Source organism: Myotis davidii, unplaced genomic scaffold (genome assembly GCF_000327345.1).
Source record: "Myotis davidii unplaced genomic scaffold, ASM32734v1 scaffold1534, whole genome shotgun sequence".
Classification (NCBI taxonomy): domain Eukaryota; kingdom Metazoa; phylum Chordata; class Mammalia; order Chiroptera; family Vespertilionidae; genus Myotis; species Myotis davidii.
This window is the reverse complement of record NW_006285799.1, coordinates 1,132,342-1,146,396: the sequence shown is the minus strand read 5'-3', so window position 1 is coordinate 1,146,396 and position 14,055 is coordinate 1,132,342. Positions and strand designations below refer to the sequence as shown.

Genomic DNA, 14,055 nt, shown 5'->3' with positions numbered 1-14,055 from the left:
GAATGGGGTTAAGTAAACGGAGAATCTGTCACATAAAGCAAGTTTAAATCCCAGGAATAGCATCCATGCGGGACAAACGGAAGCATTCTTCTTTTGAAAACATTATTCTTTTAAGCAGTGTGTAATGACATCCTCCCTGGAGGCCTTTTCCATGAAAGAAAATAAAAAATACTTCCCCATAAGTCATGTTCTAGATTCCAAGTATAATGAGTGAAGCACAGTTAAAAGTCAAACTTGGGTTTCATTTATGTAAGAAGGTTCAAAATTAGAACCGCGAAAAAGGTGCTCCTAAAGTGTTTCTCTGTGTTCTTGTTTTCTGTTACACAATCATATTTCCACGAAAAAAAAAAAAAAGCGACGTAAAAGGAAAAGATCACCATTATGACTTCAGACGCACAAATCAGTGAATGTGACCTTACTGTAAAATGTGAGCCAAACATATTTTCAGGGGAGAAATGGAGAAGACTCAACTATGCTGAATGTAAGATAATTAATTTACTCTTCAGTTCCTTTTAAGTGTATCATTTTCTTATGCCAAAGTATAAACTGTGGAATATGTTTCCAGTAGTGTACTCTGTGCTGCTGTTAACCTCCTGAGGACTTGATTGCAAATAAATAAGAAAACTTTATGCTTTTAAAAGTATGGCATTACTCAAATATCAGAGGTTGGCTTTTGTTTGAAATATTTAAACTGTTTAAACAACAGAAAGGCAAATAAGCAGAGAAATTACTTCCTTCAATTCAAATACTACTTTATAAGTTTAATTAATGCATGCCCAAATAAACATTTCTCTTCAAAGTTTTCAAAATTGCTGCTAAATATAATGGAACAAAGAAGACAGACACGACTGAAAAAATCACAATTACGATGTTTATTAAACAAAATAAATTTAAAGAAAAATTTCTATTAAAAAACATGAGAATCATATCCAAATTTTAGCTTCCCCATCTTCTTTGGTATTGAAATTAACATTAAGGATATAAAATATTTTATTTTAAAGTTTAGTCACTAGGTCCACAGCAAGTTTCCATATAAAAAAAAATAGGAAATCAAGTTATCTGGAATTATCTTATTTGAATAACCAATGTATGCATAAAAGCAATCAGTTATGTGTGTGCAGAAATGGACATCATTAAGCAAACAGTCATTCATACTGGAAATATATCTTAACTTTTTAATGATTTTCTGCCATCACTTTACCATGTTATCTGAATAGTAATTCAATACACAAGTGCTCTTATTCACTTACCTAAGGAACTACTCTCCCAGGAAGATGGCACCGGCATACCAGGACTTCGCAACATTTATTTTTTTTAACATGGCTACACCATTTTTAAAAAGTCTGTATTTCTCAGAATGGTGTGCTTCAGGCTTTTCATAAAATAGTATCTGAAGATTGCTCATAGAATTAAATTAAGATTAATAAAATCCAATTCTGTCTTTTTTGTTTCTTAAAACTTACTTAAAACCAGACTTTGTGTTTCTTCTAAGGGTAGTATTATATGGACCACTAAATTAGTCAAGCCAAACACTTCCAGAAACATCATGGGACATCCAAACTACTTTTATTCCTTTGACAGATTCTTTACCTACTTCAATTCTGATTTCCCCATGTCCTTGCTTTCTTGTGTGAAGATATCTTCCCCTTCATTTGTGAAAATGAATCTGAGAAAAAAAATCCAATAACTAGGGCGATTTTTTTTTTGCATAGATTTGTGACCACAAATAATTGAGCGATTGACAGCTTCAGTGCTAACACTGTGACTGGGAACAAGAAGAATACAGCCATAATAAAATACAACTATCTACCAGGAGGACTGCATACAGACATCTTCGGCCGTGTAGGCTCTGGGCCCTCTGGAAATAAGTCAGCTGCATGGCCAACATGACGAAGAAAATAACAATGTTCAGAATCAGGAAGAGCCTGGTGTAAGAAGCAGACAGCGACGGGGCTTTGCTGTGCATAGTCGTCACCATCCGCGCCGGTCCAAACCGGCCTTTCATCAGGCCCTCGTTCTTGTGTTTCTCATACGTCACATCTGCAAAATCTAAAAGGTCTTTCATCTCTTCATCTTCATCTATGGGCTGTTCTTTCTGTGCCAGAATCTGGGCTTTCTGCCGAATCTTTTTCTCATTGACTTCAATCTGTGCAAAAATATCGGGGACGGCATCCACAAATTTATAGCGCTTGCCTACCCTTCGGTTTTTGATGGACTTGCGCTGCTGCTGCTGCTGCTGCTGCTGGGATATGGCAAAGATCCTGTCGATGGCCTCCTCAGTCTGCCTCTTGTCCGAAAACCGCAGCAGGCGCTCGGCGGTCTTCCTGAAGCTGGCCGTGTTGCGGACTCGGGACAGGATCTGCTTCTCCAGCAGCTGGAACACTGGCTTAAAGTGCTGCAGGCTCCGCTCCACGATGGCAGCGTAGTCCTTCACCTCCGGGACAGCGGTGCTCTTGATGGCTGAACTCCGCTCAAACAGGATTTTCTGACGATCGGCGATGACCTGTGCAAAGGCAGACTGGCCTGGGTCCTCATCTGTCCACAGGTAAACAGCATAGGCGTGTTCCCTGGTGGCTATGAACACATCCAGCTGCTGGGGGTCTCCGTGGATGCTGAAGCTCTGGACATCCACGGATGGCCCGATGAAGAGGTAAGCTGCCCTGGTGATGGGACTTCGGAGGTGCATGGTGACATTCACATAGTTTGTCCCGTTGTAGGGATAGCCCCGAGGGTAGGTCACGGAAGCAAAAGTTGCTTTCTCACTGTAGCCGGTATCATCCATCCAGTACATTTTATAGAGCCCATCTCGCTGCCGGATGAAAGCCCCATGGACGCCATCCACCACTGTCTCCTCAAAAGGGAAGTCCACGTTGTGGAAGAAGCTCGTTGCCGTCTCCAAGAGGCTCTCCTCTCCCAGATGGACTTCATCCACCAGGAGGAGCAGCTGTGGATGCAGGAGGATCAAATTCCTCTGAATGTTCTTCAGACTGAGCTGGGGGTTGTAAGCTCCCACACCTTCTCCTCGAATGAAAACCACTCCATTTCTCTCCACTGCGGCGACCACCCTCCCTTGGCAGCTGGCTGCCAGGTCATGCTTGTATTTAGACCACTTGGATGAACAGTCTTCGGTGACCTGACCTTCCCAGGGCGAAAAGCAGCTCTTGGACACAGCTGGGGAAAACATCAAGACGTTGTTGAAAAAGGTATACTTGGGCCCGTAGAGAGCCTCTGTGATGAAAGGCACACCATTGGGAGCAAAAGTAAACGAGTTCTGATCAGGATGCTCATGCCCTGCATTGAAATTTCTCCATCCTTTGATCCAGTCTTTGTATTTGTTTCTGTGGACAATGTCATATATTGCACGGCCCCCAAGTTTTCCTGACTTGAAGGAAAGAAAAGACCTATTGAGTTCCGCAGGCAGTGCACTTCCGTAAGTCACAACGCCCCAGTCTTCAAAATAATGCAATGTAGGGGTGCCAAAATCTGGAGGAGGGACAGATTTCAAGCTGGCATCATACCTAAAAGAATTCATGTTAAAAAACTTAATTGGTTTTCTGGTGGAAGTGTAAATAACACATCAGAACACACCGATGCTACCCAGAGCGCTGGCAGTGCAGACTGTAGTAGGGACAGTTCTGAGAATGCCTGTGGATGGTCACACTGTGCAGGGGAACTAACACCCTTGGTGAAGGGAGAGGAGAATATCTTTACAACATGCGATCCTCGGATCTGAGCCTGAAATGATTACTGCTGCTAATGACTGTATGAACCTTCTTCACTGAACCATGTCAGAGCTGCCATTCAAATGACTGGGACTCATGGATCAGCAAATTAAGTACTTTACCCAAACCTCTAGCTTGAGGGGCTCCCATTCTAGGGAACCCTGTGTTTCGATCTAGAACCTAACATGCCTTGAGCTGCAATGAAATATTTTTCTACAATAAATAGTATTATTAAAGTTTGGCAGAGTACTTTTTACCCTCCAAAATTTAATTTAAATGGAGTTAAACGTCACATATTAGATACAATTTTCTGTGAATACCACATCTAAGAATATAAATAGATGAAATTCAGGAAACTATGAATACTGAGGATTTCTAACTGTGGCTACCACTGCCTAGCCCAGATCTAAAGCTTTTGTTTTAATCTACAGATGATGTCATGCATTTTGGACAATAAATGACCTGTTATTTAGGATAATTGTTTTTTATCAAGTAATAAAAAATTAACATTAAACTTCCAAGTGATTTAAGAACACAGGTTTTTGATTCAGAAAGGCCACAAAAATAATAAACATGATTGTTTGCTTTTGATGATTTGAAATAACAGCCTTGATAGGTTCATATAATTTCTTGCTCAAGGGCAAAAAAGCAGACCTGTGTCATTAGCTCGTAGAGAATTTGTTCTACAGTGAATCAATCGAGCATGGCAGAGTTAATCTTATTGGTGTTTGTGGCTGTTTCACCTGTTGTTCTAGAGTCTCAGTTTCAGAACATCAGAAAACGTGTCTCTCCCCAGGCCTGGTATAATAAAGTTGGCTTCCTTGTGTGATTTACCAAATACAGACACAAGCTGAACTTTCCATCCTTCTTTCAGTTTTTGGCCAGTTGGCATACTCCTACCAGGCAGATTTTGAACCAAGTCAGACTTAGCATTAATCTAAGTTAGCTTTATAGTCAGCTTTATAGAACTCTTTCGGTTGCTTAAGTGAAAACACAATTAAATAATGACTTTATCTCCCTAAAAGGCGTCAAGAATGGTTGCATATTAATATATTTAATTCACCTGTGAATACAGTTTTTAAAAATGCTGGTTAAACTAGAGACAATTATCTCTTTTCTAGTGTTATTTTCCTGTTAACTGTTTAAAATTTAAAAGATAATGAAGGGAAACAATCACACCACAGAAGCTTATTTTAGAGTTGAATGCAAGTGTAAGTGTCAAAAGCTTGAAAAGACATAAGAGATTAATTATCAACTAGTTCCCTGTAATTTTTATCTTCATTTATTGGATGCCAGTAATATATTTGGCAGGACTTTAAAAAGGAGACACAGGTTCTCTTTCTGGTTTAAAAGATTAAGGCCAAAAATAAAAATTACATGGTTCTTTTATTATCAAAGTGAAACTGTCAAAAACTGTCAAACACTTCTAAATAGTTTTGAAAATTTAGTAACAGCTTTGCTATTAGCAGATTATAATGCTTCATTTACCAAAACAAAACAAATTATTTGGGGTGTGATTATCAGAAGAACCCAGTCTAAATTAAGTTGATGGTTTTCTCTTTATACAATTTCAAAAATGATGTAAATCAAAACAGGCATATCTGTAAAATAGTTCGAGCCTAGGACATCTCTAACATACGAAAATCAAACTGCAAACGGTAATTAGATTTAAATGTCAGGAAATGTTTCTAGGAGAGTTTCAAACACTGTGATAGGAATTGAATTTGCAAGTACTAAAGCTTTAGATTAGTTTGTTGTTGTTGTTTTTTAAGGCAAAAAACTAGCACACCTGTACCCCTGGGTACAATTTCTTTGCAAAGCCCACACAACGTGTCCTACCAGAGGAATTCCGTGTGGAGAGTACACCAGCGCTGTCCTTTGGAGGGGGTCCCTGGGCCTTCCACGACGCGGTTCTTCCTGATTTGGTCAGCCAGCCAGTTACCACTGCCGTTACGCATGACAAACTTATCCAGGAACACTAGCTGGCTCTCTGGACCATAAAACCAGTTGTAATTTGAGTCTGCAATGGCCACAGTCCTCTGAAATCCTGGGGAAAGAAGTTTTACAGAACTAAGGTAAGTTTGAAACTGCATATCCCCATAAAGGCCTAAACAATGATTTTCAATCCTGCCTGCAAATTAGAATCAAGTGTGCATCTTGGATAAAAATGACAAATGAAACCACAATGCCCACACTCCACCCCGGACCAATTAATCAGAACCCCGCTGAAGGTCCTCCACAAATCTTGTGTGCAAGTTTGTCTTTGTTGTGTGGCAACTTGTCATTGGTGATGAAGATGCCACGACGACTAATGACGTACACTGCCCACCTTCCTGGGTTTCCGGGGCCCATGCTATGTGCAGTTATGTTTGCACAGATACAGGCACTATCTATCCTCTTGAGCATGGTGAGCTCCTGGACCTCAAATGAGCAATAGCTCTCCTACCAACTCAACCCACATCCTACGCCAAAACAGTAACACAAATGCCTCAGTGTGCCCTCCAATCAAGCGGAAGTTAAAAGGTGCAGACGAGAAACTGAGTTTCCACAGGAAGAAAACCTAACAGTTCCCATAGAGATCCTGCCAGTGTGTATTGTTGGACGTTAAAGGAAAGAGGGGAAATGCAAATATCATACTGAAATGGGTCAGAAAAATAAAAGCAGGGAAGACAGGATATGCTCCAGACATTCTTAAAGAAGAAGAATGGGAGAAAACGCCAGGTCAGACAGCACTAGTCACTAGAATAGCCGCTGGAGAGAAAAAAGAGGAAGGTTGAAACAGATTGACTTAACACAGAATCCCTTCCAAATGTAACCATGACTGCATTTCCATAATTTACAGCTAATATTTTTGCTTCTAACAGTTTAGTACAGGGGTCCTCAAACTTTTTAAACAGGGGGCCAGTTCACTGTCCCTCAGACCATTGGAGGGCCGGACTATAGTTTAAAAAAAAACTATGAACAAATTCCTATGCACACTGCACGTATCTTATTTTGAAGTAAAAAAACAAAACGGGAACAAATACAATATTTGTATTTGCATGTGGCCCGCGGGCCGTAGTTTGAGGACCCCTGGTCTAGTAATTGCTTTTCTAAGTAAGTCTTATTATAAAAAGTGATTTTCTGCATCTTTTGAAAGCAGACAATATGTTTTATTCCTCTTTGAGTCTCCTGCCCACCACATAGGTGTCCAAGAAAGGTTTGTTGAGTTAGTTAATGGACACAAATACTTGAATCCTCTTCTTAGAGGTGTTCATGCTGTCTTTTCCAGCTTAAGCAGCAGCTACGTAAACAGCTCACAGCGGACCCCAGCCCTGCTGCGGTTGGCTGTTAGATCTCAGCTCAAATTACAGAACACTGAGACCATTAAAGGCCTTTGGTTATCAACATAAACTATAAAACAGGTTGCTCTGGTATGTCTAAGAATAAGCAATAAAACAGAGTTTTGTTTTGTTTTGTCTTTTTTAAAAAATAATAATATATTACTAGTCTCTAGGACTTATATCAGGGCTTTCTTACGGGAGCCCCCAGGCAGCCGTTGCCCTGCCCGCCCTCAGGGACCCCCCCGGGGCCGTGTCCTGCCCTCTCTCCTCCAGGTGCTCCCTGTCACCCGTTAGATCTCAGCTCAAATTACAGAACACTGAGACCATTAAAGGCCTTTGGTTATCAACATAAACTATAAAACAGGTTGCTCTGGTATGTCTAAGAATAAGCAATAAAACAGAGTTTTGTTTTGTTTTGTCTTTTTTAAAAAATAATAATATATTAGAACCAAGTAGGACTTATATCAGGTTAGTTTAACATTTAAAAAATTAATCAGTGTGATTCATCATATTATCAAAATAAAAAAACCATATCGTCTTCATAGATAAAAAAACAAAACAGAGTTTTGAATGTAAGTCTAAACTAAATTTTAATATGGTTCTTTTGCTCTGTATTATTTTTGAGAAACTAACCCAATAATGGAGATTCTATCCAATCCACGTGTATACAACCACAGCAAAAAAGATTTAAATACTGATTTTTTTACTATAATTCTAGAATCATCATCTGAAAACTTAATTTCACTGGAGGGAGGAGGGGAAACCATCTTGATTAAAAACTACCTCCTAAAATTTTTTTAAGTCCTGTTTAGAAATAAGAAGAGTTACAAGGCTCTCTTAGAAATAAATCAGTTCTTAAATCATATATATTACTTTTTTTTTGAGTCAGTTCTCTTAGAAGACTAAGCTACACAGCAACAAGAGATTAGTTTTATAGAAATTCACTTTTTGGCTATATTCCTATATTTTATACTATTTATTTCATTAAAAAACTTAAAGAAAATACTAAAGCCCCAACTTAAATACGTAGGTGTAATATTTCATTTTGAATCATGTCTATATAGTTTGGAAGAAAAAATTATGAACTAAAAACCAAAATAGGATTGATCGGGGATCACATATAAAGGAAAATGAACATATAATCATAAATGTTTATATTCTGTTTTGAATCATGAAAGTGATTTTTGTATATGTATGCATGGTTTACACATATAAAAATAAAAGTTCTGTGGTGGCTACAAATTCTACTTGATCCGCCATGCTCCAAGCTTTACAATACCTAAATCACAAATCCTTCCGTTAACTCCCGAGGTGTTCTGGCTATGTAACTCTTACATTGAATTCTATTTTGATTTTTTTTTTAAATCCCTCTAATTGCAATATGGCTCAAACCCCACATTTCTCTGGCCCATTTTCATAATCAGGAAAAATGACAATAGTTAACGTTGACCCACTTGCGATTCCTCACTATACCTGGCAGGATGGTTCTATACATAAAAGCAAAGTGTTGCTTAAGCCACGGGTGACCGAAGTGGTTGATGTCGAAGTGCCTCTGCACGAGGAACATGTACTGGAAGAGTGACCTAGTGGTGTAGCTGCCGTACGCGACCCCTTCATAGAGGGAGCCGTCGGTCACCTCTCGGAGCAAGACCAGAGACTTCTCCATGATGGTCAGAACTTGTTTGGTCCATAAGTAGGCTTCTTGAAGGTACCCTGGAGGATGAAAACACGCGGAAACGATGACTAAGGCTGTAACAAACATAAACAAAAATGTGGCCAAATAAAGCCCTCTGAGTTATCTGACTCCTTTATAATACAAATTACATTTTGTAAAACTCCCACTTATCGACGTTAGAACATCCTGGGATTGTGATGGGTATAGGATGTAAGTTAAGAAGGTCCTGAAGACAGGTCATTTATTAATTAAATGAAGATAAACCTTTAAGTGAACATCAGTCATTTTCCAATCTTTAATAAATTGAAACCACATCACATCTAAGATCACAAATTGCACATAACCTTATGCTGTATATTAAGACTTTTAATTACAAATACTATAAAGGCTAAATGGGCAGTCTTCAATTTGTTCTATCCTCAGACAACAATTTCTCACATTCTTTTATGCTTTTAGATTGAAGTGGCAACTTAAAGGGCCAAAAACATCAGCTGGGAGTCCAGAATCTGCCAAAAATGAGCTACGTGGTTTTGTTCAAGCACTTCTTCAACCTGTCACATTCTTCAATCTCCCCAAATGAAAATTAAAGGTCTAAAAACTTTTTCAAAATCCTTACAACATAAATGCTAGCTTTCTATAATTCTTGCGAGACTAGCATTTAAGTAACAATAACAACTCCCCACATTTTTATAACATTTGTAATTGACACAGCACTGAACATAATCCTACTTAATCCTTTTAATAGCTCAATGATGCATTATTACTCCGCAGTTACAGAAAGGTTGACTTGTTCAAGACCTCGGACACATGACTGAAAATGAACAGAACTTTGATCTGAGCCCAAGTCTTGAGATTTAAGGTTTGTTGTCTTGTATTTAAAACACACAACCCCTGAGGATAAAATTAAGCTCCCTGCCTCCTAATGCGGGTGGAGTCTTACTGCTTCACTCCCACAGACGTGTGTGTGGCGTCAGTGCTGAGCACTCGGTCATGGCTACTAGTGTGCTGGGTGTGGGGGCTTCCAGAGGCCCAGGACCACAGTTCCCAGCCTAAATCCAAGACCCACGCTAAGTAAGTCCTCGCTCCTACCTCATGTGTAAACACTGTTCTCAGGCTCGCTGGTCAGAGGTGACTGTTAATTGTACCCTGGATCTGTCTCCCACCCAGCTCCACACCTGGCATGCCAATCTTCTGGGTACTTTTCAGTTTCTGTTCTCTAACCGTTAGGGTTTAAAATTTCAATCACCTTCATCTTTTCCCTGTCTGTAGCCTCCATCTGCAACCAGACACCAAGGCGACTGATGCTCACTGCTCCCAGGAATCAGATAATCTGATTTTCTTTATAAAAACCCTGTTCAGGAGATATGAGGCAATGTCCCCCAACATATTTTGCAAACTTCAAATCTGTCATATGACGTACCATTGCTGTGATTAATGCTGTTTCCACCATCCACATACCTTAGCTAGAATGTTCGTCATCATTTTCATTTACCAAATCCTAAATATCCTTTAAAGTTCCATGAACCTTCTCAAGCTCACTTAAAGAATATTGTTCTTTTGAATGCAAATGTAATACACTTGATGATATGTAACCATAACTTCACGCTACCTCTTATTTAATTCACTGGTGCTATTATAACTATTGAGTAATCGTTTGAACATTTCACATCTCTCTTCTTTCCTCTTGATTTGTAAACTGCTTACATGTGGTCCTGTGGTTTCTGTGCACCAAGACTTAGATAGGGTTAGCAGAATAGACAGAAAATTCTAATTCTTCCTCTTTGGAGATTTTATGTGAATCTAATGTAACTACGGTGTGCTTTAAGCTACCTCAGTCAGTACCTCCAGACTGGTCTGGAGAACATGGAATATTGGAACAGCCTGACCAAAGTAGCTCTTAACGTTGGAACCCGTACGCCAAGAAAGTGAGGACTACAAGCCTAACTGAGATGTGCAAAACCAGAGATTTCACCCTTTTTCTACCAAGTCTTCTCATAAATAACTCTAATCAGGAAAAAATACATATGAAAACTCCTACCAGGGAAGAAGCACAAATTTTGCTCCAATCTGAGCCAGCCACAGACCTTGGGATTAAATTTTGTTTTTGTGAGTGTAGGGGGCAAAGGAAGCTAGCATGAAAAATTCACCCTCTTAATTAAGCTTTCCTCATTACTAGAAATTAAATTTTTATTCCCAGAGAGGCAACAAAATATAGTGAAAAGAGATTGAACTTTGAGTTTGACCAGAAGTGGGTCAAAAATCCCTGCTACCTTATATGGTTAATGTGAGAATTCATATTCTTATGGGGAATATAAGAGTTAAATCCTTTGAGACTTGCCAGCTCCAAGTATATATTTAATATCCTTATAATTCACTGTGCTCTTAGAGCAGCTTTTAAAAATATAATCTTATTTAGTCATTTATAAAGTTCCACAGGAGTTGTAATTAAGACAGGATTATAAGAACCAAGAAAATGTAATACTAGCAATTATGTTATACATGATGGCAAAATAGCTATACAATCCACAAAAGTTACTTCCAAATTTGACCTGAATGATCCACGTTGGTAGTTTGAAGTCTTTAGAGAATAAGAGTACTGGTGTAATGATACACATCTGTGCACGGAATATTCATTTTAAATAATAAACCACCTGTTCAGCTTTTAAAAACTCCATTTATTCAGGCTGGCTGTCTTCACTATCAAAATTCTCTGGAAAAATCAATATTTACCACTGGTTCTGTGCTATAAGAATATGGCTTGGGCCCTAGCCGGTTTGGCTCAGTGGATAGAGCGTCGGCGTGTGGACTCAAGGGTTCCGGGTTCGATTCCGGTCAAGGGTGTGTACCTTGGTTGCGGGCACATACCCAGTGGGGAGTGTGCAGAAGGCAGCTTACTGATGTTTCTCTCTCATCGATGTTTCTGACTCTCTATCCCTCTCCCTTCCTTTCTGTAAAAAATCAGTAAAATAAAAAAATAAAATAAAAAGAATATGGCTTAGGCCCTAGCCAGTGTAACTCAGTTGGTTGAGCACTGTCCCATGCACCAAAGGGTCACTAGCTGGATTCCCAGTCAGGGCACATGCCAGGGCTGTGAACTCAATCCCCAGTAGGGGGCATGCAGGAGACAATTAATAGATGTTTCTCACATCAGTGTTTCTTTCTCTCCCTCTTCTCCCTTCCTCTCTTTCTAAAATCAATAAAAGCATATTTTAAAAACATGGCTTAGCACAATCAAAAAGCCCTAATTCAATAACCTTCATGCTAATATAACTAGCAGAAATGAAGATGTCTCTCAATTCTCTAAGAGATAACCTAGTTATTACTTCATCTCATAGACTTAGGATCAAATATGAACATGTACTAAGGCTAGTTATAAAAAATGCTTTGCTCATGCCTGGCTGGTGTTGCTCAGTGGTCGAGCATTGACATATGAACCAGGGAGCTCACAGTTCAATTCTCAATCAGGGCACATGCCTGGGTTGCAGGCTCGATCCCCAGTAGGGATCCTGCAGGAGACAGCCAATCAATGAGTCTCTCTCATCACTGATGTTTCTCTCTCCCCTCTCCCTTCCTTTCTCTGAAATCAATAAAAACGTATTTAAAATGTCTTGCTTGCAACATGGCAGCCACGTCTCGTGTCAACCTGGGCGTCCCTCAGCTGTGTCCACACGCACCTTGGTTCATCAGAACTAGGCTTCCTGTGAGCAGAGCCATGCAGTTGGTGGGCTGGTGATTGTGCAGGTATTGAAATCCCCATCCTCTCCTGTATGAGGTTTCATACATATAGCCCGAGGCATTGGCAATCACTTCAAGAAACTTCTCCTGCTGCGTCTTGCTCAGGTAGTTGTACAAGAAGTCATAGGCAGTGGCAAAACCCACCAGGGAGTGAGCGAGCGGGACTTCATCCCAGGGAGCATCTTTCACCAACCTGGAAAGGAAAAGAAGCCGGCAAATGAGTGCCACAGGGCTCACAGCTTTCATCACACCTTTCATGCATCTATTACCCAGAACTGAAGGCTACAACTGAAGATATAATCCAAGAGGTTTAATGACACAGAATCAACTTCCCTCTGCATTAGACAAGCATAAAGTTTAATGTGAAAATTACAGAGTTTCTTTCTTGATGTTCCCAGCAATATCAAGATGCTGGGAATTTTTACATTTGATATTTTTCCTCTTGCTGAGAGGTAGACGAATATATCCAAAGAGATCTGAAGCACTTAACATGTAGCAGCAAGGCAAAATTCTCTGGCATATCCATTTAACTAGGGTTCACCTCCCCTTTCTACCTGCATAAGAGGTCCTGTTCTTATGACTGCCTCGCTAAAACGGTCAAACATGCATATCCCTTCCTATTTCCCACAGGCTGGTCAAGGTGAAGGTGGCATGGTCCATAGCTTATGAGCTCTCAATCAGGACAGACTCTCTGCAACACTGTGATGCAGGCACTGGCTAAAAAGATGATGTAAATGAAGGAAATGAACTGATTCTATTTCTACATCTCCTTCTTCTCATAAAATAAATGGCACTGCCTTTAAGGCCCTTTGAGTAACTTTCTGAGAAGCCTAAAAGTTGATCTGTGAAGTATTAAACTGCCATTTTTTCTAAGAAGCCAAATTTCTGCTTGACTTGCTGCATTGTTCGGCAAGTATTTTAATAGTGTGTGGCCTGCATTAAACAGGAAGCTAAGAAAGATCTTTCACAGTCACAACGCTATGGAATTACCCAGAAAACCCTCCCCATGTGTTCAGGATGTACTTGAGTAATCTCTACGAGAGGAAAACAAATGAAGAGTGTGCCGTTCTTGTGGGAGGTGGAAGAAAGCTCTCAGTTAGGGATTACACTAAAGCTTAACGTTTCTATGCCAGGAGCCTCCTTTGGCAATTTAGTGAAGTGTTAGCCTCTTTCTCAGGATGTCTGAAAATTCCTAAGCTGAAATACGTAGGGAGACAAGGAAATCTCTTACTTTGAAGTATAATTATTAAAACAGATTTTTTTTAAAATTGTGATATGTGCTTCTTTATTAAATAACAGTATTTAACTGCAAGATTTAACTCATAATTTATAAGTAGTGATGAGTACAAATAATATTTTGAGATGTCTATAGTAACTGTGTGTGATATGAACATATCTGTGATTTCTCTCTGTGACAAAGATACAGGTTCTCCCAATAGTACTGTAGTTGGTTATCTACATTCATGATTTGGAAGAAATAAATTTTGGTTAGAGTTAGTAAAAATTAAGATGCAATATTTCCCCCATACAAACTCCACAGACCCCAAGTTAAGAATACTTAAAAATGTCTGAGAGACGTCTTCTAGACTGTGTTCTTCCT

At 39.5% G+C, this 14,055-nt stretch overlaps 1 protein-coding gene across 4 annotated transcripts in view; it reads right to left on the bottom strand.

The window, feature by feature from the left end:
• Positions 1–852: 852 nt before the first annotated feature.
• Positions 853–14,055, bottom strand: part of DSE (dermatan sulfate epimerase) — a 56,850-nt gene continuing 43,647 nt past the window's right edge. For all 4 annotated transcript variants that reach the window (XM_015559527.1, XM_006756886.2, XM_015559528.1 and 1 more), the window contains 4 exons: positions 12,395–12,648; positions 8,519–8,758; positions 5,562–5,769; positions 853–3,518 (listed from right to left, as the gene is read on the bottom strand). In XM_015559527.1, the coding sequence (XP_015415013.1) occupies positions 1,754–3,518; positions 5,562–5,769; positions 8,519–8,758; positions 12,395–12,648 (2,467 nt within the window). In that variant the 3' untranslated portion in view covers positions 853–1,753. The remainder of the gene's footprint in view (positions 3,519–5,561; positions 5,770–8,518; positions 8,759–12,394; positions 12,649–14,055) is intronic.